Source organism: Sus scrofa, chromosome 1 (genome assembly GCF_054392235.1).
Source record: "Sus scrofa isolate SSC_HxYL_T2T_F1_AM1 chromosome 1, Sscrofa_HxYL_maternal_Yorkshire_Landrace_v2.0, whole genome shotgun sequence".
In the NCBI taxonomy this organism is placed as follows: Eukaryota; Metazoa; Chordata; class Mammalia; order Artiodactyla; family Suidae; genus Sus; species Sus scrofa.
Genome location: NC_139383.1, coordinates 156,604,901 through 156,631,065, shown reverse-complemented (window position 1 = coordinate 156,631,065; position 26,165 = coordinate 156,604,901). Strand labels below are relative to the sequence as shown.

General features: G+C 51.7%; 1 protein-coding gene across 4 annotated transcripts in view; it reads left to right on the top strand.

The window, feature by feature from the left end:
• Positions 1 to 428: 428 nt before the first annotated feature.
• CTDP1 (CTD phosphatase subunit 1) overlaps positions 429 to 26,165 on the top strand; it is a 41,675-nt gene continuing 15,938 nt past the window's right edge. For 3 of the 4 annotated variants that reach the window (XR_002345811.2, XM_013993985.3, XM_005660586.4), the window contains exons 1-10: positions 429 to 901; positions 8,298 to 8,381; positions 9,252 to 9,345; positions 11,473 to 11,601; positions 13,132 to 13,282; positions 15,690 to 15,780; positions 17,800 to 17,966; positions 18,462 to 19,400; positions 20,650 to 20,791; positions 20,934 to 21,137. Coding sequence is in view for 3 of the 4 variants with exons in the window: in XM_013993985.3 (XP_013849439.3) it covers positions 597 to 901; positions 8,298 to 8,381; positions 9,252 to 9,345; positions 11,473 to 11,601; positions 13,132 to 13,282; positions 15,690 to 15,780; positions 17,800 to 17,966; positions 18,462 to 19,400; positions 20,650 to 20,791; positions 20,934 to 21,137 (2,306 nt within the window). In the remaining variant the exon portion in view is untranslated. The remainder of the gene's footprint in view (positions 902 to 8,297; positions 8,382 to 9,251; positions 9,346 to 11,472; positions 11,602 to 13,131; positions 13,283 to 15,689; positions 15,781 to 17,799; positions 17,967 to 18,461; positions 19,401 to 20,649; positions 20,792 to 20,933; positions 21,138 to 26,165) is intronic. The other variant, XM_013993984.3, reaches the window with a different exon arrangement.

The following is a 26,165-nucleotide window of genomic DNA, read 5'->3' as shown; positions in this document are numbered from 1 at the left end:
GCACCGTGCATACCGATATTTTAGTTCTCAGTATACTGGATCTCAGCAGCCCAGGGGAACTGCAGGATACAGACTCTCATTGTAAGCCCCAGCCGCTGTGCCTGATGGGAACTCGTGACACAGAGGGGCGCATTGCACGCCGGGAATTGTAGTCCCACCACGACGTCCAACCTCAGCGTTTGATGGGGGGGGGGGTGCGCGTTGTATGCTGGGACCCGCGATCCCAGACGCTGGTGTTCGTGGGACGGATGGGGACTAAGAACACTGTTTCCACCGGAATCAGCCCCATAGGTGTAGTTCTAGGATGGGGCTCACTGCCCGTGGCTGGTGCAGGACCTCTAGGGCCCCGCGTGGGCGTGGTTTTTAACTCGGGTCCTCAGTGCATCCGCGCACGCACGCGGCGGCACGTGACATCGCACGCTGTCCCGGAAGTCGGCGGGGAACGGGCGGCGGGTGGGAGCCGGTGCCGGGGAGAGAATCGGTGCTCCGCAGCTGCCGCCACCTCCGCCTGGGCCTGGGTCGCCCGCCAGCCCGCGATGGGCGCCGGGCCCTGAGCGTCCGCCGCCGCTTTTCCACAGCAACTCCGCCCAGCTGCGATGGAGGCGCCGCCCGGCGGCCGCGTTCCCACCGAGGGCGCCCCGCCGCCGGCGGTGGCCGAGGTGCGCTGTCCCGGCCCCGGGCCGCTGCGCCTACTCGAGTGGAAGGTGGCGGCGGGCGCAGCCGTACGCATCGGCTCGGTGCTGGCTGTGTGCGAGGCCGCAACCTCCGCGCAGCCCGCCGGGCCCGCTCCTGCCCGCGCGAGCTCTGGGAGCTGCGTGCGTACCGAACGCAGACTGAGGTCGGAGCGCGCTGGTGTGGTTCGGGAACTGTGCGCGCAGCCGGGCCAGGTGGTGGTCCCCGGGTGAGTGGGAAGGGGAGGACGGGGCCGGGCCGGGCGGGGCGGCCGGGTTGGAAAGAGGTTCTGGGCCGGGAGAGGGAAGAAGGGCCGGGGACAGGAGGGGGTCCTGAGCTGGGAACTGGGTAGGAAAAGTCTCTGAGGCTGCAGTTGAACGGGATGCACTTGGGGAGAGCTTTAGAATGTAAGGCCCACTGTTGTGTGTCTGCATGTTTTTCTAAGGTCAGACGATAGTCACTACTTGTGACTTAATAATCAGAGGCGGCTGGGTTTTTTTTTTTTTTTTTTAAAGTTCTCAACTACCAAAATTGAATTCTTTAGAAAACGGTTGTGTTCCCTTCTTTTTTCTGTGATAGGATTGCACGTTTGTAAATTAGGAAAACATGGGTCTATAGCGAGTACAGGAGGAATCAGACATGCTCCATGCTGGTTGTCGTGGTAATAACTGTTGGGAGGTGTGCACTTCTTTAGATCCTAGTTAGACCCCGTGAAACGTTGCCTGTAATACCTAGTGTAGTTCTGCATCAAGCTTAGGAAGGGGGGTGCAGCTTTGGCACAAGTAGGTCAGTGTGCAAAGTAGTAGTACACCCTCCTACAATAGGCTTTTGCTGTGGGTACCTCTGTTTTAACCATGTAGCATGACTTTTTTTCTTCTTTGAAGTGTATGAGCTCGTCAGTTCATATTTTTCTAAGTTTACCAGTGCTGTGTGCAAAGGTGTATATACATGTGGTTGTTTTCAGGAACAGAACCTGGGGCAGGCGAGCATTCCCGACTCCTGTTGTAGTGGCTCCTGTTTACCTTACCTCTGTGGAGGCCACAGTATGCCCTGAGTGCTCCCTTTCTGCCCACTCTCATCCTGCTACTCCCCCTGTGGACTGAGTGACCTCTGGTTGTTGAGCCTCTTCTGCTCCATTCACACAGAAGCGAATGACCAGGATAGAACCACCTCCTCCCCAACCGCGGGGAGCCTCCTTCTCCATCTATGTCTCTGTCATCTTGGGAGGTAGAGCCTAGTCCTCAGCCTACTGCTCGCCTGCCAGTACCTGCCCACTGAATGCAGGCGGGGTGGCCTAGGCTGCATCCTCCACTGGAGCCATCTGCTTGGCCTCCTTTAGAAGGGAGGGGCTCGCTGTGCTGGTGTGTTTAACACACTACTATGCTGTTAGCATGGCTTTGAAGTCAAGTCTTACCTGACCATTGCTTGGGCACTAATGAGCCTGTAAATCCGTCAGCTAAATGATGAAGGTGCAGCATGATGCTGGTGTTTCACTGTGTAGAAAATCCCTGAGGGAAAGAACTCCTCTCCATGCTGTTCTGTTCCTCTGACTGCTCAGAAAAGGCCGCCAGGGCCCAGACAGGCCAGTGGCTGTCACAGCAGTTAATGAGACTTCATGTACAGTGTGTTGATCAGTCCCGCAAGTCTGAGTAACCCAATACAGTAAACTCACCAATCAGCTGAGAAAACAATCTTCTGACAAATTCCCAGCTGGGAGTAGTTTTCTGTCTTGTGTGTTTTGTGTATTTGAGATCTCAGATCTGCAGAGGTTCATCACAGGGCCTTTTGAGAATCTGAAGAGTGATAGCATTTCTCCTGGAACACAGGTGTGCGAGGTATGTGTAAAGTACCAGACCAGAGCTGGGCTCACCTAGCTGGAGTCACCCTGTCTCTGTCATTGCTGTCATCAGCAAGGCTCATCCTGACCACATCAGAGGTGGTTCTCAGGCAGTGAACGTTTCTAGAAACTTAAAAATCCTGCCTTGGGGTGGAGTTAAAATAATCACTAGATTACTCTCGGGACCTCGAACAGGATTGTATGTTTTTGTAGTACTTCATGCTGTCAGGTGGTGGTGGGGACTATCCTTGCTCCTCTGACAGAGGCAGGGGCTCTGATGTGCCGGCGTCGGCCCTGCTGAGTGAGGCTTCCCCTGGCTCCTCCGTGCTGCTCTCTCCTTGGGCCGTGTTTCATCCAAAGCACCCCAGTGTGGGAAGTGAATGGAATGAGAGTCTGTTTCTGTCTTCATAACATGTATGTGAGTTGAAATTATTTTGATTTGGGAATATTCTGACAAGGCACCATCTGCCAGAAACTAAATCTGTTAATTGTTTTCTTGATGATGTCCCCATCCCAAGTCTGCTTTTTTTTTTTTTTTCCCTGTTATTCATAGGCATACATTGAAGACTCCAAAGAAAAGGAAAATATAAATCTAAAATAATCAGGGAAGAAATATGAGATAAAGACCGACACAGGAAGAGGCTGTGTAGGTGTGTGTTTGCATCTTTTACTGACACCTGACCAGCTTTATCTGTGTCCAGTAGCCATTCTGTCTTCAGGGAGAAGGTGCAGCTCAGCCAGAGTTTGGAGGGAGTCAACTGAGGAGCAGGACAAAAGTATTACTGAATAAAGTGAAAACCATTCCAATAAAAGCACCATTATTGTCTCTGGCTTTTAAAATAGGAAATCTTAGATTTGAGGTTGCAGGTTCGATCCCCAGCTTCCATCAATGGTTTAAGGGTCCCTTGATGCCTTGAGCTGTGGTATAGGTCAAAGATGTGGCGGCTTGGATCCCACATTGCTGTGGCTGTGGCGTAAGCCGGCAGCTGCAGCTCTCCCATTCGACTCCTAGCCTGGGAACCTCAATATGCAATGGGTGCAGTCCTAAAAAGCAAAAAAAAAAAAAAAACCCTTAGAATAGAGTGCAACCTGAGATTAGTACCCCATTTCAGTGTTTGAAATTAGTGAGGCTATTTTAAAATTCTAAATGCAGTTCAGTTGGTACAGTGAAATAATTGTCTGCAGAAGTCTTACCTGGGAAGCAAGGGGATTACTTTTTCATCCTGGTATCTGTAGAGTCTTGGAGTTCCCATTGTGGGTCAGCAGGCTGAGAACCCAACGTAGTCTCCATGAGGATGCAGGTTCAGTCCCTGGCCTTGTTCAGTGGGTTGAGGATCTGGCATTGCCTTGAACTGTGGTATAGATTGCAGATGTGACTTGAATCTGGCAGTGCTGTGGTTGTGGTGTAGGCCAGCAATCTGCAGGTCCAATTCCACCCCTAGCCTGGGAACTTCCATATGCCACAGGTGCAGCTGTAAAAAGAAAGGGGGAAAAAAAAGAATCTTAATGAATTAGTCAGTTATTTCAGTTAAAACATTTTATCATTGGCCATGGACATTTGTCCTCTTTAAAAGATTACTCATTTAAAGACACTTAATGTCTGAAACTTTAGAAATTGTCACTTTGTTTAATTGAACCCATTATACTTAGTCTGTACTTCAGATGGATATTTGTTTTGTTTTCCAGTGTTCGGTTAGCAATAAACCATTGGCCTTTTCATTTCCTGGTTCTATGTACACATGTGATTTATTTTTGCTACACTTCTGATTTTTTGTCATCTTGTCAGATCTTTTAAATATACTCCTTTGAACCAAATGGGCTTTGAAGCATGTCTTCCTAAAACATGATAGGTAGCCTTTAAGAAATTGTAGTGTTCTTTAAATTAGATTTATCTCCATTTTCATGTTTTCTTTAAAGTTAATTTTAAAGTGGAGTCTGTGCTATCAAACATCTGGTTACAGGGATTGAGTGAATTTTCAGTTAATAACAAGTGATGTGTACCATGTCAATTTGTCTCAGGAAAATGACTTTATATAAAAGGCCTATATATGGGAGTGAGAATCTAGAGAAAATAAAACAGATCAATTTTATAGTATTTGCATCATGTTTTAAAAGATAGATATACTCCCTAAATATTATAAATAGATTTTAAATATTACTCATTTGGCATTTTATATTTACAAAATTCTTTAGAACTTCAGGAAGACCTTGAACTAAATTTTAACCTGCTTGATGTTTGTATTTTGAAGTAGCTTTTAAAAGATGTTCATGATTTTCCTGCGCTTGGAATTGTGGTGGCTGTTGGTTCCATGCTCTCTTGATGCATTTCCTGTGCTGCCTGGGAGGTGGGCTGATGGAGTTGAGTCCACCTTGCCAGTAGCTGATATGTGTGTTCGCCCCGCATTGCTTTTCATCTGAGTATGTGGGGGGTGGAGCCGGGGTGGGTGATTACTGCTTTTTAAGGATGTAGCACTTCTGGCTGACAAGTTGTTTTAAAGGATTTGCATCCCTCCAGAGTGTGGCTGGAAATACTGTTGAAATTCAGAGAGAGGGGAGGCAGATTGGGGAGGGGAGCCCCTCAAGCCTGTTTACTTAGGATGGGGAGCCCGAATGTGCAGGGTTCTACCCGCCTCTGAAATATATTAGGAAAAGACAGTTTCGGCAAGTTAAGTCACCCTAGGACACACCATGTACAGTTTTAAGGGAGTTTTGTATAGACTGTCTTTGTAAAATTTCAGTAGCAACTGTAGATTTGTGATGGCACCGGGAATGGATAGTCCATTTTTATTTTAGTTCCATCTTTAGACTTTGTGTTTTACAGCCAAAGATTCAGTAACTAGGCCAGGGCTGGCCGAGGTTCTTGCAAGTGGCTGTGTTCTGGCTCTAAGTGACTTCTAGCCCTGCTCCCAGCTTGGATGACAGTGGGATATGCCACTGGTAGCCCAGCTGTGCTCCCAGTCACAGGCACTCCACTCACCCATCCCTGTAGAACTTACAAACTAAGTTCTCTTTTTGGCTTTTTGCACGTAATTTTTCAGACATAGAGAAGAGTTACAAGAATAGTACCAAGAAGTCTTGTATAAGCTTCACCCAGATTTGCCAAATGGTGACACTTTACCTTATCTGCTTCATCCTTCGTTCCTCTTTCACACCTTGTTTTTTCTGTAAAGTTGAGTAAGTTGTAGCATGCTAGAACTTTATTCCTAAATACTTGGATTTTCTAAAAAATAAAGATATTCTTTTACCTATGTACAGTCATCAGAATCAGGAATGATGTTGGCATGGGCTGTTTTCTTCCCTGCAGATCTCCCCGATGGGCCCATAATGTCCTTTGTAGCAAAAGAAACCCTGGTATGTTCAGCTGTCAGCTCTGGGTCTCCTGTGACCTGGAACAGTCCCTCTGTCTTTCCCTCCTCTTTCTTCTCCTTGGTGGGGAGATTTTGAGACCAGCCCTGTCTCCCAAGCAGCCGGTTGGTTCTGTGTCAGTCGTTCAGTTAGGGAGGTGTCTGTGGTAAGACCTTCCTTTTTCTCCTCTGGTAATTAAGTATCACATGAGAGAGACTTTGTTTCTTGTAAACATCGTAAAGCTCAGGGAGCATGGCCCAGCACTTTTTGAGTTGGATGATGGTCTTAGTTGGCTGTTTTTATCAGAACTGTACAGTGGTGATGTTTTCCTGTCCATCATTCCGTCCCCATTTCTTGGTCAGCTTTTTGCTGTAAGAAAACTAATTTCGTGTAGACTCAGAAGGTCTTATTTTCTTGGATCTTGTGGATTGTATTGCATTACTGTTATATGTCCTGATGCTGCAATTATCCTAGATTTGCCAGCTGGTGCCTTTCAAGGTGCCCTTATCTTAGAGCGTGGTCCTATTTTCTGGTACAGATGGCTTTTCCTCTCCCCTCCCCAGACCTGGAATCAGCCATTTCCCCCAAGAAATCCTGCTTGCTTTTAGTGGAGAATGACATTTAGAAGTCACCGTCTGGGTGCACGAGAGTCTCTGTTTTCCCCTAACACACTTCAGTACTCAGATGCTCAGAGCTTAGAAGAGCCCCGTGGCTCCTAATCTATGCTACAGAGAGAGGCAGTCCGCCCCGCCCAGGCCTAGTGCCTGAAGAGCCGCCCAGCTCCCTAACCTCCCTAACGTTTGCTCTTTCCAGTACACCCTGTGCCCTCCGCCCTTGCCGTCAGCAGACCTGAAAGCTGATGAGTACACAAAATTCAGGGGACTTTGATGCTTCTGTATTCTGGGGGGAAAAAACTTGTTTAGAAATTGCATGTCATGATTTTATTCATGGGCAAACCTGGAAAGTTAATTCACGACTGGCCTGGCATTCTGGGGCCTGTCTCTTTGGTAGAAATGGTGTTTCTAGAATTCGCAGCACGGCAGACCCTTGAAGGTGTGGTGGATGAGGGTGAACATGAGCCACCCTGCAGCCTTCTGCCCCTGTCGGCAGCGGTGTCTGCAGAGCTGAAGAAGAAAACATGTGGTGCCAAAGATGATGTCGCTGTTGTGCTTCTTTCTGATCCCTTTCCTTTCTCTTGGCCATTCTATCTCTTTGGGGGATGTTTGCCTCCTGTGCAGAGATGCAGGAGTCAGCTGGGATACGTAGTGTTGTGCTCAGCTCTGATCCTGGAGGGCAGCTCTGAATGATCTTATAATTGACACAAGATGCAATCAACCCTCCATATTCTCAGGTTCTGCATCTGTGGATCCAGCCAAACTTTGAAGCATCTGGGGTGAAAATTCTCAGAAAGTTTCGAAAAGCAAAGCTTGAATTTGTTGTATACTAGCAGGTATTTACATAGCATTCACATTGTATTAGGTATCATAAGTAACCTAGAGATGACTTATTGTGTCCAGGAAGGTGTGTGTGGGTTATAATGCAAACACTAGGCCATTGTATTTAAGGGACTTGGGCATCCTCAGCTTCTGGTACCTGCAGGGTTCTGGAACCCATCCCTAGCGGATCTGGAAGGACAACTGTCAGGTCTGTGTCTCCTCCTCGTAACATGGGCTGGATGTTTCTGAGATGCTTTACCCCGGAAGTTTTACCCCATCAGCTGTGCCTTCGGGAGGAGCACTGATAGTGGAGGCCAGCTCCCAGGTCACCCTCCCAGGCCTGGGAACCCTTGAGCCTCCGGTGCTCGAGTGGCCTGTACCATGCTCATGGGAGAGCATAACCTGGATCTAAAGCCCACCTGCAGAGACTGCTGCCTGGCAGCCAGAGTTGGATGTGAAAGTACCGAGAAAATAGTCATTTCTGTGCTTAGGAAAACTAGGAACATGGCAATAGTTCTATCAGAAAAACTTAGATTAATCCTAGCTTTCCTCTAGACGGGGACTAATACATGGGCGATAACAGTCCTTTATTGTTTGTTGGCATTATACCAAGTTGTTCCTTACTCTATTCATGGTTTCCATTTTTGAAAGTTATTTGTCAGAAACATAGGACAACCGCATGTAAGTATGTAATGTATGTTGATAATTTTCACGTTGTCCTCAAGTCTCCTCTTCTGACAGGATGGCCTGGGTTTGCCCAGTTGTTCTGTATGTCCTTTGTTTTGTTTTATGTGAGGGGCACCCAGAGATGAACGAGCCCTTCATTTTGTGGCCAGAGCAGGGAACCCAGGAGGGTGACGTGACCTCCCTCAAGTTCCGCCAGCGTCACCGGGAGAATCAGGGCCGCAGTCTCGGTGTCTTCATGCCCTGCAGATGCTCTTTCTAGAACAATGTGCTAAACCAGGAGATTTGAGTTCTGACTGTGGCTGTTCCCATCTCTTTTCCAGAGCGGTTCTGGTGCGGCTGGAAGGATGTAGCCACCCGGTGGTCATGAAAGGCTTGTGTGCTGAGTGTGGCCAGGACCTAACCCAGTAAGTGCTGGCGGCTGCAGGGGGCATGGGATGGGATGAGGACCCCTCCATTTACCTGCTGACATGCAGCAAAAATCCATCAACTTCCCTGGGGGGTGCTCTTTTCTGGTTTCTTTGAGTTCTGGAACCAACTTGAGTTGTCTCCTGCTCACAGGTGTGGTAGGAAATGCCTAGTGGCTGAGATTTACTTCCTTGTCCCATCTGAGCAGACCTTAGGGCCCCTGCTGCTGGGACCCGCCATCCCTGAAGGTAGCCTGGTCTTCACCACCCCAGGCCCTCAGCTTGAGACCAGGGCTGCTTTACCACTGTTGCGAGTGGTTTCTTCGTTTGTCCGTGTGGAGCAGTGTGGGCTGCTCTTTACTTGCTTGTTTTTTTGTTTTGTTTTGTCTTTTTAGGGCCGCTCCTGTGGCATTTGGCGATTCCCAGGCTAGGGGTCTAATCAGAGCTGTAGCCTCCGGCCTACACCACAGCCACAGCAATGCCAGATCCGAGCCGCGTCTGCACCTACACCACAGCTCACAGCAATGCCTGATCCTTAACCCACTGAGCGAGGCCAGGGATGAAACCCGCAACCTCATGGTTCCTAGTTGGATTTGTTTCTGCTGCGCCATGATGGGAACTCCTTTACTTGCTTGTTTGTGAGCCTCTACGTGTCATGGTGACCATCATACTGTTTTCAAAGAGAATTGTGATAATGAGTGTGCCTGTTGCTTAAATTTTTTCACCAGTTTTCCTGTTTGTTTTCAATGGAGGACATTTCAGCAGCTGTCCACAGAATAAAATTCTGCACTAAGCTTTCCATGAATATCACTCAAAGTGTCATTGAAACCCTCTGGAACCTTGCTCAGCAGTGTTCTTCTCCTTCTGCAGGTTGCAGAGCAAGAATGGGAAGCAGCAGGTGCCGCTGTCCACAGCCACTGTGTCAATGGTGCACAGTGTCCCGGAGCTGATGGTGAGCTCCGAGGTAAGTGCACTGAGAGCCGTGAGCGTGTCCGCGAGCCTGTCTTCCCTGAGGAGGGCAGTCAGAGGAAATCCAGGCCTGCCTTCAGCGCTGGTCCTGGATGAGCACAGTGCACGGTGCTCACTATGGCGTATGCTGCCTGCCTGCAGGGTGAGGGCTGCCCTTCTTGCTCTTTCTTTCCTAAGCCATCTCACTGCAGAGGCACCCAGGCCCCAGCACCAGGGGCTGGGAGCTCTCCCAGGTGCTGCAGCGGGAGCTGTTGGGAGCTCCTCTGAAGGAGCGTGTGCGCAGGTGTCCAGGAAGAGAAGAGGCTTCTTCTTAGCCATCCCAGAGTCACCCAGCAGTGTTGGTCAGAGGCAGCCTGCTGTCTGGCCAGGGTCTAGTGAGTGCTCATCTCCAGGACAGAGCACGAGGTGCAGCACCCTGGACAAACGGGGCTCTTGTCCTCACTGCAGGGCAGTCTCAGAGCTGTACATTTTTGTAAGTAGGTAGGTAAAAATATTTTTCATTGTGCTTTTTTTTTTTTTTTTTTTTTTTGTGTGTCTTTTTGCCATTTCTTGGGCCGCTCCTGTGGCATATGGAGGTTCCGAGGCTAGGGTCTAATTGGAGCTGTAGCCACCAGCCTGTGCCAGAGCCACAGCAACACGGGATCCAAGCCAGGCCTACAACCTACACCACAGCTTGCAGCAATGCCACATCCTTAACCCACTGAGCAAGGCCGGGGATCCAACCCATAACCTCATAGTTCCTAGTCGGATTTGTTAACCACTGAGCCATGACAGGAACTCCTAGATTTGTGCTTTTAAATGATAGATAGCTACTCCATTTTTCACAGGAAAGACAAAATGCCAGATACATGATTCTGGTTTCCCAAGTTACTGAAATTTAAACAAATGCAAATAAATGCGTGTTTAAAGCAAAACAAGGAAGTTTGGGGATAAAATGAGAAGAAGGTGTCACTCATTGTTTTTGCTGAGATCATAACCCATTCAGGAACAGACTGCAAGTCCTGTCTGACCCAGTCAGGACCACTTGTTGGGTTAATAGGAGTCAGTGCGTATCAGTTACCATGAGAAGTGGTAAAATGACGCAGCTCTAAGGTAACTCTCACCATCACTCATGTCCCCTTGGCTGATGCAGGGTAGGACCAGGGCTCCTTTCCAGAACAGCGTCCCACAGTGGCCAATGTGGGGATATCTGTGCTTTGCCAGCTGTGGACCCACCTGTGTCTCTCTCCCCAGGGTAACATGGCAGAAGCCCAAGGTGGCGTTGTCCCACAGCTCGGCTCCCTGTGCTATCCTAGATCTGCACCTCACTGGCCCTGAGTGGCTCCAGAGCCTTCAACTGAATCTGTGTAGACACAGCCAGTTTCTTCTCATCCCCCTTTGACTGGTCTATACATTTAATTAAAAATTCACATCACGAGTTCCCATTGTGACTCAATGGGTTAAGAACCCAACTAGTATCCATGAACATGTGGGTTCAATCCCTGGCCTCTCATTGGGTTAAGGATCCGGTGTTCCCAAAGTTGCAGCATAGGTTGCAGATGCGGCTCAGATCTGGTGTTGCTTGACTGAGGTGTAGACCTGCAGCTGCGGCTCCGATTCAGCCTCTAGCCCAGGAACGTCCATATGCTGTGGGTGCGACCATGAAAAGAAAAAATTAAAAAATAAAAAAGCATTCACAGGGAGTTCCTGTCATGGCTTAGCAGAAATGAATCTGACTAGCGTCCATGAGGATGCAGGTTTAATCCCTGGTCTCGCTCAGTGGGTTAAGGATCCAGTGTTTCCCTGAGCTGTGGCATAGGTTGCAGCCGAGGCTTGAATCTGGCGTTGCTGTTTCCATGCGTAGGCCGGAGGCTACAGCTCAGAGTTGACTAGCTTGGGAACCTGCGTATGCTATGATGCAGCCTTAAAAAAAAAAAAGAAAAAAAGGCACTCACAAATCAGGCTGGCTTAAAGCAGTTTGGACGGAACAGCCACTCTAGGCAGCTGGGGCGTGGCCCTGGGCAGAGGGTGTATGGGCGTGGAAGGCAGCACCCAGCTTCCTTTCCGGTTCCTCATAAGGCTGAATTTTACTTTGGATCCAGATGTGCTTACTTTGTCATTTCTTTTCTCTTTGCACCTGTAGCAGGCTGAAAAGCTGGGACGGGAAGACCAGCAGCGACTGCATCGTAACCGCAAACTGGTGCTCATGGTCGACTTGGACCAGACCTTGATCCACACGACGGAGCAGCACTGCCAGCAGATGTCCAACAAAGTGAGCAGCTCCTGGGCAGGGGAGGTTTGGCTGGGCCAGCTCAGTGAACAGCACACGTCAGCAGAGATCTGTCACACTCATCTGAAAACACCTGGTTGCCTAGGCTTTAGGCAGTGAATAGGTGGTAGGGACATGTGTCCTCCTGCAGTGGTCACTCTGCCCCCAGAGTTGACGCTCCGGGTGTGGGGGACAAGGAGTGACCAGTGAGTGGCTGGAGTCTAGCCCTGTCCCCCAGGAAACGGTGTGTTTGGTGACATGAGTTATCTTTGTAGGTGGAGGGAGCTTTCACACTTGGAGGACATGCACCACCAGCTGTTCGCATGCGCTACCAGGCGGTCTTGTGTGTCACAGCTGCGGTGCTCACTCAGCCAGAGCACGAGTGTGCCACCGAGACCACTACCACCACCGTGGCTGCCCAGGGCCTGGCTGCCTTTGATGCTGGGTGTTTTAAATCATTTCATTGAACACTTGGAACGAGTTCTAACATGCCTCTTCTGGCTCTTGTGTCCTAGAAGGTGTCCTCCGGGCCACTCAGCTACTTCTGGGGCTTCACTGTCCCCCCCCCTCCCCCGACACACATACACACTCTGGTCAGGCTCCTCTGCTGACCCCTATCTGGTGTCCACGACTCCTGGCCACCCGCTTGCAATGGCCCCCAAACCTGCCAAACACCTGCTGGTGACTCTAGAAAGCTACATTTAGTCCTTCCTTCACCTCAGAGACCCAAACTTCAGTTTTTAAAAATGTTTCTATTATAGCTTTTGGACTTTTTAAGTGTTGGGTACGATCAAGGTTGTTCATACAATGTATGCTCCCAAACGTTTTAACAGGACAGCCCCATCATGATGGGTGTGATGAATTTAAGATCAGTAAAAAATTAACTGGGTCTCAGGTCGTTTACTTTCCATTTTTAGTTATTATTACTGAGAAATTTAATGATGAGCAGAATTTAAGGGATCCAAATCTTCCTTAAGAGAGTAGACATATTTGCATGCTAATCATGTGTGAGCAGACCAGTATTACTGATTTTGCCTGTCCCCTGAAGATGGCTGAGGTCACAATCTTCAGCTTTGCACTGTGTTAGTGAAGCTGCATCTAAAACTGTCCGTGGGCTAGACCATTGCTGGGGCTGTGGTTTGCTTCCATCACTGCTTCTTAAAGACGCTGTCAGTGGGTCCCTGGAGACTGCTGAGGCGGTGGGTCACTCACTGGGGGTGCTGGCTTTGTCAGTTAATGAGGCCCAAGGCTCCTGGTCCTGAGGCAGCTGAGGCGCCAGTTAGCACAGTCACACAGTGACCACAGGCCGGTGGTTCCCTGGTGGCTCTGGGTGGTTGCTGTGCTCGTCCCAGGTAGCACTGTAGGTGATTACATGGCTGCCACAGCAGAGAAGGCCAAGTCCCCCTCACAGAAGGTGGGAAAGGAAAGTATTTGTGGGAAGCGAGTGTCCTTGGCTGTATGTTGACCCCATCCGTGGCCGCAGGCTGCCCTCCAGGCTCTTGGGGCCCTGTCCTAACCAGCTGTCCTCTGCAGGGCATATTTCACTTCCAGCTGGGCCGGGGTGAACCGATGCTGCACACCCGCCTGCGCCCTCACTGCAAGGAGTTCCTGGAGAAGATCGCCCAGCTGTACGAGCTGCACGTCTTCACTTTTGGCAGCCGACTGTATGCACACACGATCGCAGGTGGGTACCCTGTGGAGACACGATCACAAGTGAGCACCTGCTCAGAGGGCTTGCTTGCTTCTGGTTTCCAGTGGTGTTTGCGTGAAGGTGAAGGAAAGCCTGTCTGGATGCAGTTTCATCTTCCAGCTGGCGGTTAGGGGCGGCTGGGCACGGTAGATGAACGTGCTGCAGCTCATGTCTGCTGGGAGGGCACCTCCCCACTCTGCTGGGCCCACCAGACAAGCTGCTGCCCCTCCCATTAGCTGCACACTGCAGGCCAGTTTGGAAGTTGGTCAGTACCACAGATAGACGGGAAAGTAGAAACTTTCTTTATAAGTGTCCTTTAGAAAACCATTCATTGGTTTGAAAATAGCTAGGATCACGTTGCTGGTGTTTGTCTGCGGGAAGCACTTGCAGCACAGATGGAGCTCTTTTACCTGGAGGGGAACAGCGCGCTGCGTCAGCCTGGGCCTGCTGTCCCAGGCTGGGCTTTGTGGTTCTGGGCTGGCCATGCTCATGCTTGTGCACAGGACTCACTGGCCTCCCCTCTGGCTGGGGAGGGACTGTAGGACACCTGCTTCACCCTGCACAGGCACAGCTGGGCTCCCGCCCACCAGGACCCAGCCGTGGACACTGGTACCTGCACTGTGACATAGTCACAGCTCCTTAGGGTTAGTTACTACAAGGTTCCATACTTTTAAATTCAATTATTTTGGCAGATCAGCCTCAGTCTTTTGTTGACGGGGAAATAGATTTTGAATCCCTCTTGAAGGTTTAGTGCCTTTGTAGGAAATGTTCATCACAAACATGGAAGCGGCATGTTAAAGGTAATCCACTTTATCAGTAAAACCCAGCCTGTTTGCCTGCAGTCGATGGCTGCTCTGCGGCCACCCGGGAGACAGGCTTTGGAGACTGGCCAGCTCCTTTGTAGAACTCACACTGCAGTGCCCAGCGTGGGAATAGTGTGTGGAGCCCTTCAGGTGCCCTTCTCCAGTGGTCACTTGGCAGGACTCAGGTCCCTGGGGAGGTGTCCCCGTGGGTTAAGAAGTCCCGTGGGTTAAGCTGTATCTTGAGGTTCTCGGGAGCAGACTGGCCGAGGCTCTGCTGTGTGCTACAGAATTCCCACATCCAGCAAGTCCAGACAGGGGTGTCCCTTGGAAACTGCAGGCACTGTCCCTTGAAAAGTGGGTGCAGAAGCCCTCGGGGTATCATCTCAGCCAGCAGGGCGCTGAGACCAATGAGGCTTCGCTCACCAGGACCAAGAGCAAGTTTAGGGCCCGTAGGATGGCTGCCCCATGGCCTGAGGCCTCTGAGAGCCCGTGGCTTTGAGCCCAGCATCCACACACAGTCGTGGCATTTGTTGCTGGAAGGAGCCAACTGATCATCTGTGTCAGTCTGATCATTGGCAGATGCCAGTAGAGGCCAGGTGTTCATTCCAGCACCTAACAGTGGTTCCTAACGATGACGGCTTCCATAACTTCTTCTTTCACCTTCTAATTATAAAAATTTACTGTTTTCACAGAATATGTATTTTCAGTATAATTAAGGGAGAAACATTTTCATTGGGGTTGAATTGATAAAAGCTTCACGTGCTTTTGTTTAATGTAAAGACTGATAATCCTACTAATTAGTTTTAAGTTTAGCCACTGAGAGATTTTAGGGTTTCTATAGAAATTACGTTCTTTGTATGGTTTTAAAAAAAAAAATAGTATATTGTTTCTTCTACGGATGAGTGTTTTCTGTTGATGAGATTGTAACAACTTGGCGATGGGGAGGCTCTGAGCTCCAGGGGTGGCGATGCCTCCTCATTGCAGAGGGTCCTCAGGAAGGCCACCTGGGCCCAAGGGTGAGGCATGCAGCACTGTGTGGAAGCGTGCAGGCTTATCAAACTGTGTACTGCGGCATGTCTGCATTAGTCTGGAGCAGAACATGATGGGATGGTGCATAGATTGTGGTTTCAGAGGTCCTGTCACAGGCAAGGCGAGCTCCAGGAGGGCGCAGTGCTGGATGGAAGCCAGTGGGAAGGGGACGGGGACTCTGGTGGGAGAGGGCTCACGTGACATTATGAAGCTGCTGCCCTGTGTGTGAGCAGCCTGCAGAAAACACAGCTTACACTGTTGGGGTGAGCTGAAGGTGGTGCCCAGACACCCTGCCCTCCCCTCCCCTCCGCTTTACGCGGAGCCCCTCTCTGATGGTGGGTGGACATGGTGAGGGCGCTGAGCTGCCCAGGGAACCTGAGCCTTGTTCCTCCCCCTCTCTCCTCGCAGATTGCTGGTTCCTGGGTGGGCACTCTCACCCAGGGTCAAGAGTCAGCGTCCTCACCCAAGAGGAAGCACTCTGCCCTGGACAGTGTCACAGCTTTGCTGCACATGGGGCCAGATGCCAGTGCGTCTTAGACATCTGACCTTATCCTCTTTCCTTTTCACAGGTTTTTTAGATCCTGAGAAGAAGCTCTTTTCTCATCGAATTTTATCGAGGGATGAATGTATTGACCCGTTTTCCAAAACAGGGAACCTCAGGTATGTCCCTGGCTGTGCGGGCTGCGCTGAGCCTCAGGCCTGCGGGTCTGGACTCGTTGTCCCATGACCGGCCCCCTTCCCCTGCCTCTCCCTGAGCATCCAGACCTTGGTGGCTCCTGGGGGACTCCGACTGGAGCCCAGGACAGCAAGGGTGTGGGGGAGGGGCTGTGAAATGGAAGGGGACGCGTGGAGCAGCCGACTGGGCAGAGGAGCCCCCAGAGCCTCCACAGGGGGCGGGGCGATCATTTTTGCTGAGTCAGGAGTTGATAGAGGATTTTGGCCTTGGTGTCAGCATCTCAGGGGTTATACTTTTGTGGGACCTTGCGTGCCGTCATATCTGTAGTAAGTTATAAACTCCTAAGTCATGATACGATCTGCTCCTGCGCTGCCTGTTCCCACTTCCCTCTATCTGCCTGGGCTACCCCGTCCTGTGCTTTCCAGCAGGGTGCTCCCTCCCGTTGGGAGGCTGTATTATGTTCTTGGGAATTTCTTGCTCACTCTGTATAAGAAATTTCCCCATTTCTACCCAGAAAGGTAGGCTCCCCTCATTGTGACCCTAAATCAGATATAACTTTTCTCATGAGTGTTGATTCCTAACAAGACTTGGATGGCAGCAGCTGTGGCCTCAGTGGCCTTTTGGCCACCCTCAACTGCTGTCTCATGTTTTAGATGTAGGGTGTCCACGAGACTGAGAGCTATGCACACCTGCAGGGAAAATAGGACCCTGCAAGGACTTGTTGCAGAAACAGGCCCCTCCTGTTTCCGAGAGCAGATTGGCAAGGGCGAGAAGTGGAGAAGCAGTGTGACGACTTGTTCAGGGGGATAGCCACCCCCGATGAGCGTGGTGAGGCTGTGGGCACTGGGCTGGTGCAGATGGGGCAGGCAGCTGTGAAATCATTGTAGCTGCCTCTTAGGGGGTCACCTCTGGGAAACAGACTCATACAAAGTGATAGTAGTTTTGGACCCATGAACACTTAGTTGTAGCCTCTTTCAGCAGTTTGAGACCCCGAAGGACAGTGGGCGTTTCTCCCAGGTTTGATTCTAGATTCAGGGAGCCAGGCAAGAAGCACCCATCCTTCTGCATTTTGAATCTTCACACCTGCCTGTCGGAACCTCAGGATTGTAGGCAGAAATCAACCTGAAAGACCACGGAGCTCACCTGCACCTGTTAGGTGGCTTTTTGGACCCTCATTAGCGTTTCTGCTCACCCCATACCTCCTAATAGCTTTTGGAAATAATAGACCGATTTTGGACTTGACTCAGGTACGAAATGGTGGTTTATTTCAGACAGCTAAGATCTGAGTAAGGTCTTGCCTTTGTGCCTGTAACTGAATGTTCTCACCTGTGTGCTTGTAAATAAAGTTGTTGGGACATGGCCAGGCCCACTGGGTGTAGCCAGCTTCTCTGGACGAGGGCTCTCCGTGGCCCCTAAACACGAAAATCCTCAATCTCTGGCCATTTTTTCTTTCTCCCTCCCTCCCTTCCTTCCTTCCTCCCTCCCTCCTTTCCTCCCTTCCTTCCTTCCTTCCTTCCTTCCTTTTGGCTGCCCCATGGGGTTCCCAGGCCAGGGTTTCCTCCCTTCCTTCCTTCCTTTTGGCTGCCCCATGGAGTTTCCAGGCCAGGGATCAGATCTGAGCTGCAGTTGCAACCTGTGCCGCAGCTGTGGCAACACTAGATCCTTTAACCCACCGTGCCTGGCCCAAGATCGAACCTACATCCCGCTGCTGCAGAGATACCGCCAAACACAACAGAAACTCCACTCACTGGCCCTTTAAAGAAAGTGTACTGATTCCTGCTCTTTGAGGGGTGTCACACAGTGGAAAGAAGCATAACTGTCTCAGTGTTACTTCTGGAAACAGAGTTTGTGTGGGAGCTAAACAAAAGCCCTTCAGTGCAGCCTGTACCTGTGTCTGCTTAACCTGCTATCTACTGATTACAGATAAAAGATGATCTTGACTTCTGATTGATGATGATTTTTTGTCCATTGTACTAGTAGTTCTGATATGCTTTTACTTCCAGAAATCTGTTCCCTTGTGGAGACTCAATGGTTTGCATTATCGATGACCGAGAAGATGTCTGGAAGTTTGCCCCCAACCTGATAACTGTGAAGAAATACGTGTATTTCCAGGGCATAGGCGACATCAATGCTCCATCTGGGCCCCGGGAACCTCAAGCGAGAAAGAGAGGTGGGTGGCCTCCCCGGCCGGCAGATAGAACATTGGCTTCTGTCTCTTGTCTCTGTTGTGGCTGCTGTAAATTCAAGATTCATTGTGAAGTTTCGAGCCATGCGCTTGCTGCTGCAGTCGCTGAAGTAGAACTAGAGGTGAAGGCAGGAGGGGTGAGACCTAAGGGCAGCCTCGGGACAGAGCTAGACCGCCTGGCTTGAGCAGCCACCCAGAGCCTAGGGACTAAAAAGGTCCCGCACATGTGCCATTGTGCCTAGATGAGCCCAGCCCAGGGACTAAGAGTGTCCTGCATTTGCTGGGCCTGGATAAGGCCTGCAGACTTAAAGTCCTGGCTCTGGCCTCACAGCGGGTATTGCTGCCCAGTGCAGAGTATAGTGGCGGCGGCGGCAGCCATGGGAGGTGGTCTGTTTACTTCATCAGGAAGGGTCCTGTTAACTAGTAAGTAAGGGTAACCTTTTCTTGTGTACACATGTGTAGTAAATCTTTTTTCTAAAGGTGCCGATGTCACAGAACAGCCTGCATCCGTCAAGGACCCTGAGGAAGGCAGGCAGGCATCTGGGGTCGAGCAGAGCAATGGCCTCGGAAAGTCGGCGAGGGAGCTCAACGGGGGCACTGCCCCACGGGGGGCCTGGCCCTGGTCCGGGCAGGAGGAGGAGAGGGGCTCTCGGCCCACCAGCCGGGGGTCCTCAGCATGTGCCCAGCAGCGGGGGCGGACACTGCCGGAGAAGAGGCCCGGGCGGGGTCCAGCAGGCCCTGACCTAGACCTGGATGTGCAGGGTGACAGCGGGAGCAGCAGCAGCGATTCTGAGGGCCAGCCCTCCCCCGGCGCCTCTGATGGGGAGAGTGGGGATAAGAGGACCCGGAGGAAGCCTCGGGACACTGGCTCGGCCATAGAGAGGCCTTTAGGGGTGAAGCACTGTGGGGAGCCCATGCCCGGAGTCCAGTTGGACGTGCAGGAGGAGGGCGGCCGGGATGGGCTCTGCGGGCTGGGGGGCGGCAGTGCTGACAGGAAGGAGGCAGAGACCGAGTCCCAGAACAGCGAGCAGTCTGGCGTCACAGCAGGCGAGTCCCTGGACCAGAGTGCGGAGGAGGAGGAGGAGGGGGAGGAGGAAGACGCTGATGACGACGACCACCTTGTCCACCTGGAGGAGATCCTCGCCCGCGTGCACTCCGACTACTACGCCAAGTACGACCGCTTCCTCCGCGGTGAAACCCAGGAGGCTCCTGACATCCGGAAGATTGTCCCAGAGCTCCGGAGCAGGGTGCTGGCAGACGTGGCCATCATCTTCAGTGGGCTGCACCCCACGAACTTCCCGATTGAGAAGACGCGGGAACACTACCACGCCACAGCACTCGGAGCCAGGATCCTTACCCAGCTCGTGCTGGACCCCGATGACCCCGACAGACCCACCCACCTGATTGCTGCACGGGCAGGTAAGTCCACCCCTCCGCGAGCTGTTGCGGCTGCTGTACAGGCTTCCTCCGTGGGCCGCATGCTTGGGGTGGAGGTGGGGCTGCAGTTTGTGCCAGAGCGAGTGTGGGCAGTCACATAGCTACTGGGACACAGCCTCTGGCTTAGAGAAGTGAGCTCGGAGGCCGCCTAGGACCTTACCACCCCCTGGACTGACAGAAAGAGACTGAAGCATGGTGGGGGGTAGTCTCATGGCCTCAGGCTGCTTCCAGCCCAGGGGACACCCTCAGGGATGGGCAGATCCTGAAGGGATGCTTACACCTAGTTGCTTTTAAAAAATAAAGGGAATGAGAAAAAGAGAACCTTATCATTTCCTTCAATGAAGCAGTTTAACATTTCCAAAGACTGCCTCTGCCCCCGCGCCTGCACAGAGAAGCTTGTCCCCCAGGCCTATGGTGGGCCTGTGACGTGTGTGCCCAGACACGCCTTTCTGTTGGGGGTGGAGGAGGCTGTCTGTGGTGAAAGACTGACCAGCCGACCCTAACTGGGAGGGAAGGGTGCCTCTTCCCCCCCACCCCATCTCCCACCCTCTCTCCTGCCCCATCCTGAAGTCACTGTTTGCAGGCATATGCTTGGGACAGTCATGGCCACTGGGCTGGCCTCTACTCTCATGGTCATGGTCCAGCACGGTCCTCTCTGAGGTTGTGCTGGGCAGGCAGGGGTCCTCTGACTGGCACGGACACTTTTCCGAGACCTGGCCTTGTGCACATGGGACACCAAGCCCCATCTGCCCTCCCTGGACTCCGCCCCATGCGGAGGATCTTGTGGGTTTCTGAGCAGGTGGCAGTGAATCAGGGGTATGGCGCACGGAAGTGGGGGTCTCCACGCAGCTGGCCGAGGGTGCAGAGGAGGCAAGGGTGTGGCTTGGGCTTTTAGACAGGATAGGTGGGAGGGGTTGGGAAACATCCTTTAGAAGAGGGTAGGGCCACAGCTCGTCTGTGGGGTGTATCTGTGCCAAGTGCCTAGCTTTGCATGGGGAGACCTACTGGCCCAGGCTTGGTCTGCTCTCATGGTCTCAGCTCCTCTCCACCACACCCACGCACCCGGCTTTGGGGCCCGAGAGTGGACACTGATGTAGAGAAATCATGCCAGGGTCTGGGCCCTTCACCAGTCCCACAGAATGGTGCCCTGAGGGATACCCTCCAGGACCCCAGCCCGCCTGCTGCTGTGCCCCCAGCAGCAACGCTGAGCTGAGCGGGTGTTTCATCGCAGGCACAGAGAAGGTGCGTCAGGCCCAGGAGTGTGGACAGCTGCATGTGGTCAACCCTGACTGGCTGTGGAGCTGCCTGGAGCGGTGGGACAAGGTGGAGGAGCAGCTGTTCCCGCTGCAGGACGACCATGGCAGAGGGCAGCGGTGAGCACCACCAGCCTTGTTTCCTGTGATTGCCACTCCCAGGCCTGGTCCCTCAACCCAACCCACAGTCTGAGGGTGTGGGAAGGTGGCTGGGGCATCCCCGTGGGTTCCAGCCCCTCCTCACACCCACTTGTCCCCACAGGGAGGACTGCCCAGCAGCCTTTCCCGACAGGCAGGGCGTGCTTCCCATCACCCTGTGCCACCCAACGCCTGTGCACCCCAGGGCCCCGCCCGGCCCCGAAGTTCGCATCTACGACGCCAGCACGGGCAAGCTCATCCGAAAGGGTGCTGTGGGCCCCGGACCCCCTGGCTCCCTGCCAGTCCACACGGAGCTCTCCTCCTTCAGGTACAGGCACCCTGCACACAAGGACATCCTCCTGGGGCTTAGCCGGCAGGTGCCAGGGTAGGTGCATGTGCGACGGGCCTGGGCACACTGCCTGCCCACATGCACGCCAGCCCTGCCTGAACCTCCTTCCATCCTGTCCCAGAACTAGTTCAGCCTGGACATTCACACACTCATCCCGCCTTCAGTCAGGCCCAAGGGTGCGGGCCTTAAGCTGGATGGGCCCCTTCTGCCTCTCCCTTCCTGCTCTGTGGCCCCAGCCCTCCCTGTCCTGCTCCTGACTCACCTCAGGCTGAGGGCCATGGTGGCTGTAGCATTTGGTAAGTAGGAATGTGGAGAGAGAAACCCAGGGTGGTTGGATTGGTGCCACCCTGAGGGCCTTGGCCAGTGGTCTCTGTGCAAGTTCCCTTCCTGCACATCGATTGGTGATTGGGGGTGGAGGGCCTCACAGACCATTTTTTGAACAACTAGGATGCAGATTTAGATGAGGAGTTTGAAACTTCATTTTCTTTTTGAAGAGTGGCCAGGGCTTTGAAGCGCCTTGATGAGTCTTGCTTCTGGGCCCCACCTTTCTGGAGCCCAGCCCTTCCTAAGAGTTGCCACACACAGTAGCCGTCCCATGTGGCAGTGGGTTCCTTCTGCCCTGGCTCCTGGCAGACCTGCACTGATTGGTGTGGCTCCCCTAGAGCACCCCATGGGTGGACAGTGACACTGCAGGGTTGACATGAGCAGAGTGGACACAGACAAGGAGCCTCTCCCGAAGGTCACGGGGTGTCCATTGATCCTGCTGCTGGGCTCCGAATGTGAACAGACAGATGCCCTGGTTCAGGCCGGTTTGAGTTGAGCTATTGGTGATATATTTTATTTGTAACTAAACGCACCATTGCTGATAAAGCGTTCATTTTTTTCCAATAACGTGTTACTTATCATTTAAAGAGACACGTTATGGTCTCTGCTGCTGCTTGTTCTCCTGTGGAGTTAGTTTCTAGAAATGAGATTATTGGGTTTAAAGGTCATGTATGTCTTTTTGAGGGGGGGTGTTGTACCTGTGGCATACGGAAGTTCCCAGGCTATAGGGGTCAAATCCGAGCCGCAACTGCCAACCTACACCACAGCTCATGGCAACGCCGGATCCTTAACCCACTGAGCGAGGCCAGGGAGCGAACCTGTATTCTCATGGATGCTAGTCGAGTTCGTTAACCACTAAGCCATAACAGGAACTCCAGATCATGTATGTTTTTAACTTTAATAAACAAGGTCAGTTATTTTGCCAAAAAAGTGTTGCGCTTCAGGGTCCCAGGCAGGAGGACCCAGCCGCTCCTTCCTTCCTTCCATCACAGGTCTGTCTCCCAGGCGTACATCCACTCTGTCCATCTTTGGCTGCCAGCGAGGGTGGCCGCCTCTCATGTGTTGGTCAGCCTTTCAGATTTCACTTCAGTGGGTTAGCTTTTTATATCCTTAATTGACTGTTTTTTCCTTCCGGGGCTTTTGAAATTTCACCTCTGTCCCTTTTGGGAAATATTTAGTCTAAGGTAGGAAAGTGTTCTGATGACGACATGCCCTCATGGCTGCAGGAGGAGGTGCCTGTGCCAGCAGCCTGTGCCCAGGCTCTTACTGAGCCACGCTGGAGGCGGCAGCCTTTTTTGAAAATGCGGATTGCTGGGCTTTGTCTTTAGCGCAAATGTTTAAGGTGTAAACACGTGCGGCTGCTGTATTCACTGTCAGATCCTTTCTCAACATAGAGTAGGTGTTTGGGGGTTTTCTCTGTTGCCCGAATACCAGCTAAATGGACTGCTGGTCGAGTGATGGTCCAGCTGAAGCACCTGGTGGGCCCCACCATCAGGACAGAAACGTTGCCATATTTTAGAATAACTCGTCCACCTTGTCCTGGTTTGCAGCTCTATATTTGCATCCCAAAGAGTCTCGGGGCGGCTTGTTTTCTCCACCCAGCCTGGTCGCCTGTCCTTAGACTCCTGGCTTGGGCAGACCTGCATCTGTTCAGCGTGTTCTGTTTGTCACCACCAGGTGTGTGCTCATCGTGCCTTCCTTCTTCTCTGACCCGTTCTTTAAAGTGTTGAGATCACCCTCATTTCTGAGCTTCCTCCATATGAAAGTAAACCCAGTGGTGTGCAGGGCATACCTCCCAGGGGACCCGCCTGCCCGCAGGGGCCCTTGTAGATGTGGCACAGGCCCATGGTCTTTCTGCTCCTGTCTGTGTTCAGGTGGGTGGACAGTACAGCACACAGCACCCTGCAGCATTTACTGGAGACGCGCTCAGTTCCTCTTAATGGGCTCTGGGCACCTCCCCCAAGGGAGAGTGCCAGCCTTGAGGTCAGAACCTGTGTCCAGGGGTTCTGGTCCTGGCGCGATAGTGCTGCTTTGATTGGGTTAACCCTCCTGCTTAGGACAGGACAGCCAGAAACTGCACAGAAGCTGGAACAAGCTTGGGGTTGGAGGCCACTGGAGCAGGTCCTGGAAGGGAGGCTGGGCAGGAGGAGCCCAGGGCCCCCAGAGCCTTCAGAGCGCAGCGGCTGCCACATTGAAAAAGCAAAAGGGCAGCAGAGCAGATGAAAAGGCAGAGCTTCTCGACAGAGAATCACAGCCTTTGAAAACAGCCATGTGGACATGCCAGACTGAAAGTGACAAAACCTAAAATTAACTGGAAAATATTCAAGCCAGCTGTGGAAGGGAGGGCTGGGAAAGGGGAGACATGGGACAGGCGGGACCCCAGGGTGGGGACTAGTCAGCTCGGAAGTTCCCAGCCAACTAGGAGCAAGTGCACAGATCCCAAGGTTCAGGGACCACAGGCTAGACAGTGGAGAGAAGCAGAGCAGTCAGGTCTAGTGAAGCTCCTCGCAAACCAGAGCTTTACGTATGTTGTGTGACAGTCTATGCCCCACGTGCTCTCAGTTAATGCTAATGTCTGAGATTAACATTAGTTAATGTTGGTACATTAATAGTGCATTATACTATCAAGTGACATTGTAGTTATGTATTCGTTACATAATGTATATAATTACGTAATGGGTTGGTTTTTACCTCTTAAGTTTTAAGGTAATTTAAATTTTAATTTAAATTTCTATGTAACGAAAAATGTTAAAGCAACTTGGTTTTTTAATTGCTACGAGAACGTTAGGGCTGATGGCATCAATGTGTCATAAGGTCACCTCTGTAAGAAAAGCTGGGCATTTGGTACAAATCCAGCTGTGCACACACAGGAGGGATTGGAAAGAGGGTCGGGTCTTCTGGGGGCATCGTGAGGCAACCATGGAACGTCGTTTGGAAAGAGGGTTCCCTGGGCCAGCAGGCCACTTGAACACCCTGGGATGGCCTCTTGCAAACCTCCAGGCCACTCTGCGCAGGCGGCCCCGAGGACAGGGGAGCGGGAGCACCTGCTGAGTGAGTCCCATGCAATGGCCGCAGTTCCGCCAGACCTGGAGGCTCTGGAGAGTTGGTCGTTTCAAGGCAGAAGGCGTGGCTGTGTTGGATGGGACCTAGAGGGCCATGGGTCCTGCCTGGTGGGGGTAGATGTGAGAGAGGGAGGGGCCTGTGATGAGGCTATGTTTCCCACTGGGGTGACGGGGATGGCACGGCCACAAAAGTGAGAGCATTTCCGACTTCATGACAAGGTTCTGTCATAGCCCTAACCTCTCACTGTTGGTGTGATTCTTCCTTTGACTCACTTCCAGCCATTTGCAGCACTGACAAACCTCCCTAGGCTCCTAGCAGTGGTCACTGCTGAGATTGGCTGAAATGATCATCACTTGGAGCAAAACGACACCGTGGCTCACATTTCACTGAGGTCTTACTGGTTGTGTGGCTCCCATTTCCGTTTGATAGATGTCGTAATTTGGGAGTTCCTGCTATGGCACAGTGGGTTAAGAATCCAACCGCAGCGGCTTGAATCACTGCATAGGGTAGGTTTGATCCCCAGCTCAGTGCAGTGGGTTAAAGGATCCAGTGTTGCTGCATCTACAGGATAGGTTGCAGCTGCGGCTCGGATTCGTTCCTTGGCTGGGGAACTTCCATATGCCACAGGTGAAGCCATAAAGAAAATAATAAAAAATTAAATTAAAAAGATAGATTTAATAATTTGAACTGAAAGCATGCTGACAGGGAGGACCTGCGCATTAAAATGACAGAGAAATGCAGTTTTACAGGGATGTGTCATTGTAAGCAAAGTACTGTACTGCCATTTACCAGCCATTCGTGGTTTTTAGCATCTGCTCTCATACTGTTGAAAATAAAATCACAGACATTGGACTTATTTTTTTTAAATGTGAAGAACAAAGGCATATGGTCTGAAACTGTTTGGAATATTTAAAAATTAGGTACATCTTGGTGTTTCATTGGTCCAGCCTTCCTGGAAGTCAGTGGCAGTGGGCTAGGGGTGAGGAGATGTAATTCAGTGCTGTCTGAGAGCAGACTCGCCGATGGGGAGGTGAACTTAGAGAAGGTTGATAATCAAGCAACACGTAACCACGTTTGTTCCAAAAGGTATGGAATTTACGTGAACAGTAGCCTTGGTAATGTTTGGCCCTGGCTGTCTTTTCTGTGGAAAACATACTCACTGGGCTTGTAGTTTATGCTAGAGTTGACTTTATAGGAAATTTTCTTCTTTAGTGAACTTGGAAGTGTGCTTTACAACAAAGCATTCATTTTTTTCTCTTATGGTCAGACCGTTTGGATGCATGGGAGGGTGTGTCTGTGGTGCACTGAGTCACATTAATCCTGTGGGGCTGGTGGGTAGGCAGCTACAGCCGACCAGCCTGGTCCTGCTGAGAACCAGAGAGGCTGACACTCCCTGACTCTGCTTCTCCTTCCTCACCCGGGCAGGAGCCAAGTGCTCTCCTGACGGGGCCTGGGTGCTAGGAGTTCTATTCTCTTAACTGTCAGGATGCGGGCACGGCAGTGGGACTCTGAGGAGAATGTGTGCTGACCACAGACATGCGGGTGTCTCGTTTATCTGACCTCAGGCAGCCACCCAGCACCTGCCTTTGGAGAGTGGGCACCACAGATGCCAGGTGTCTA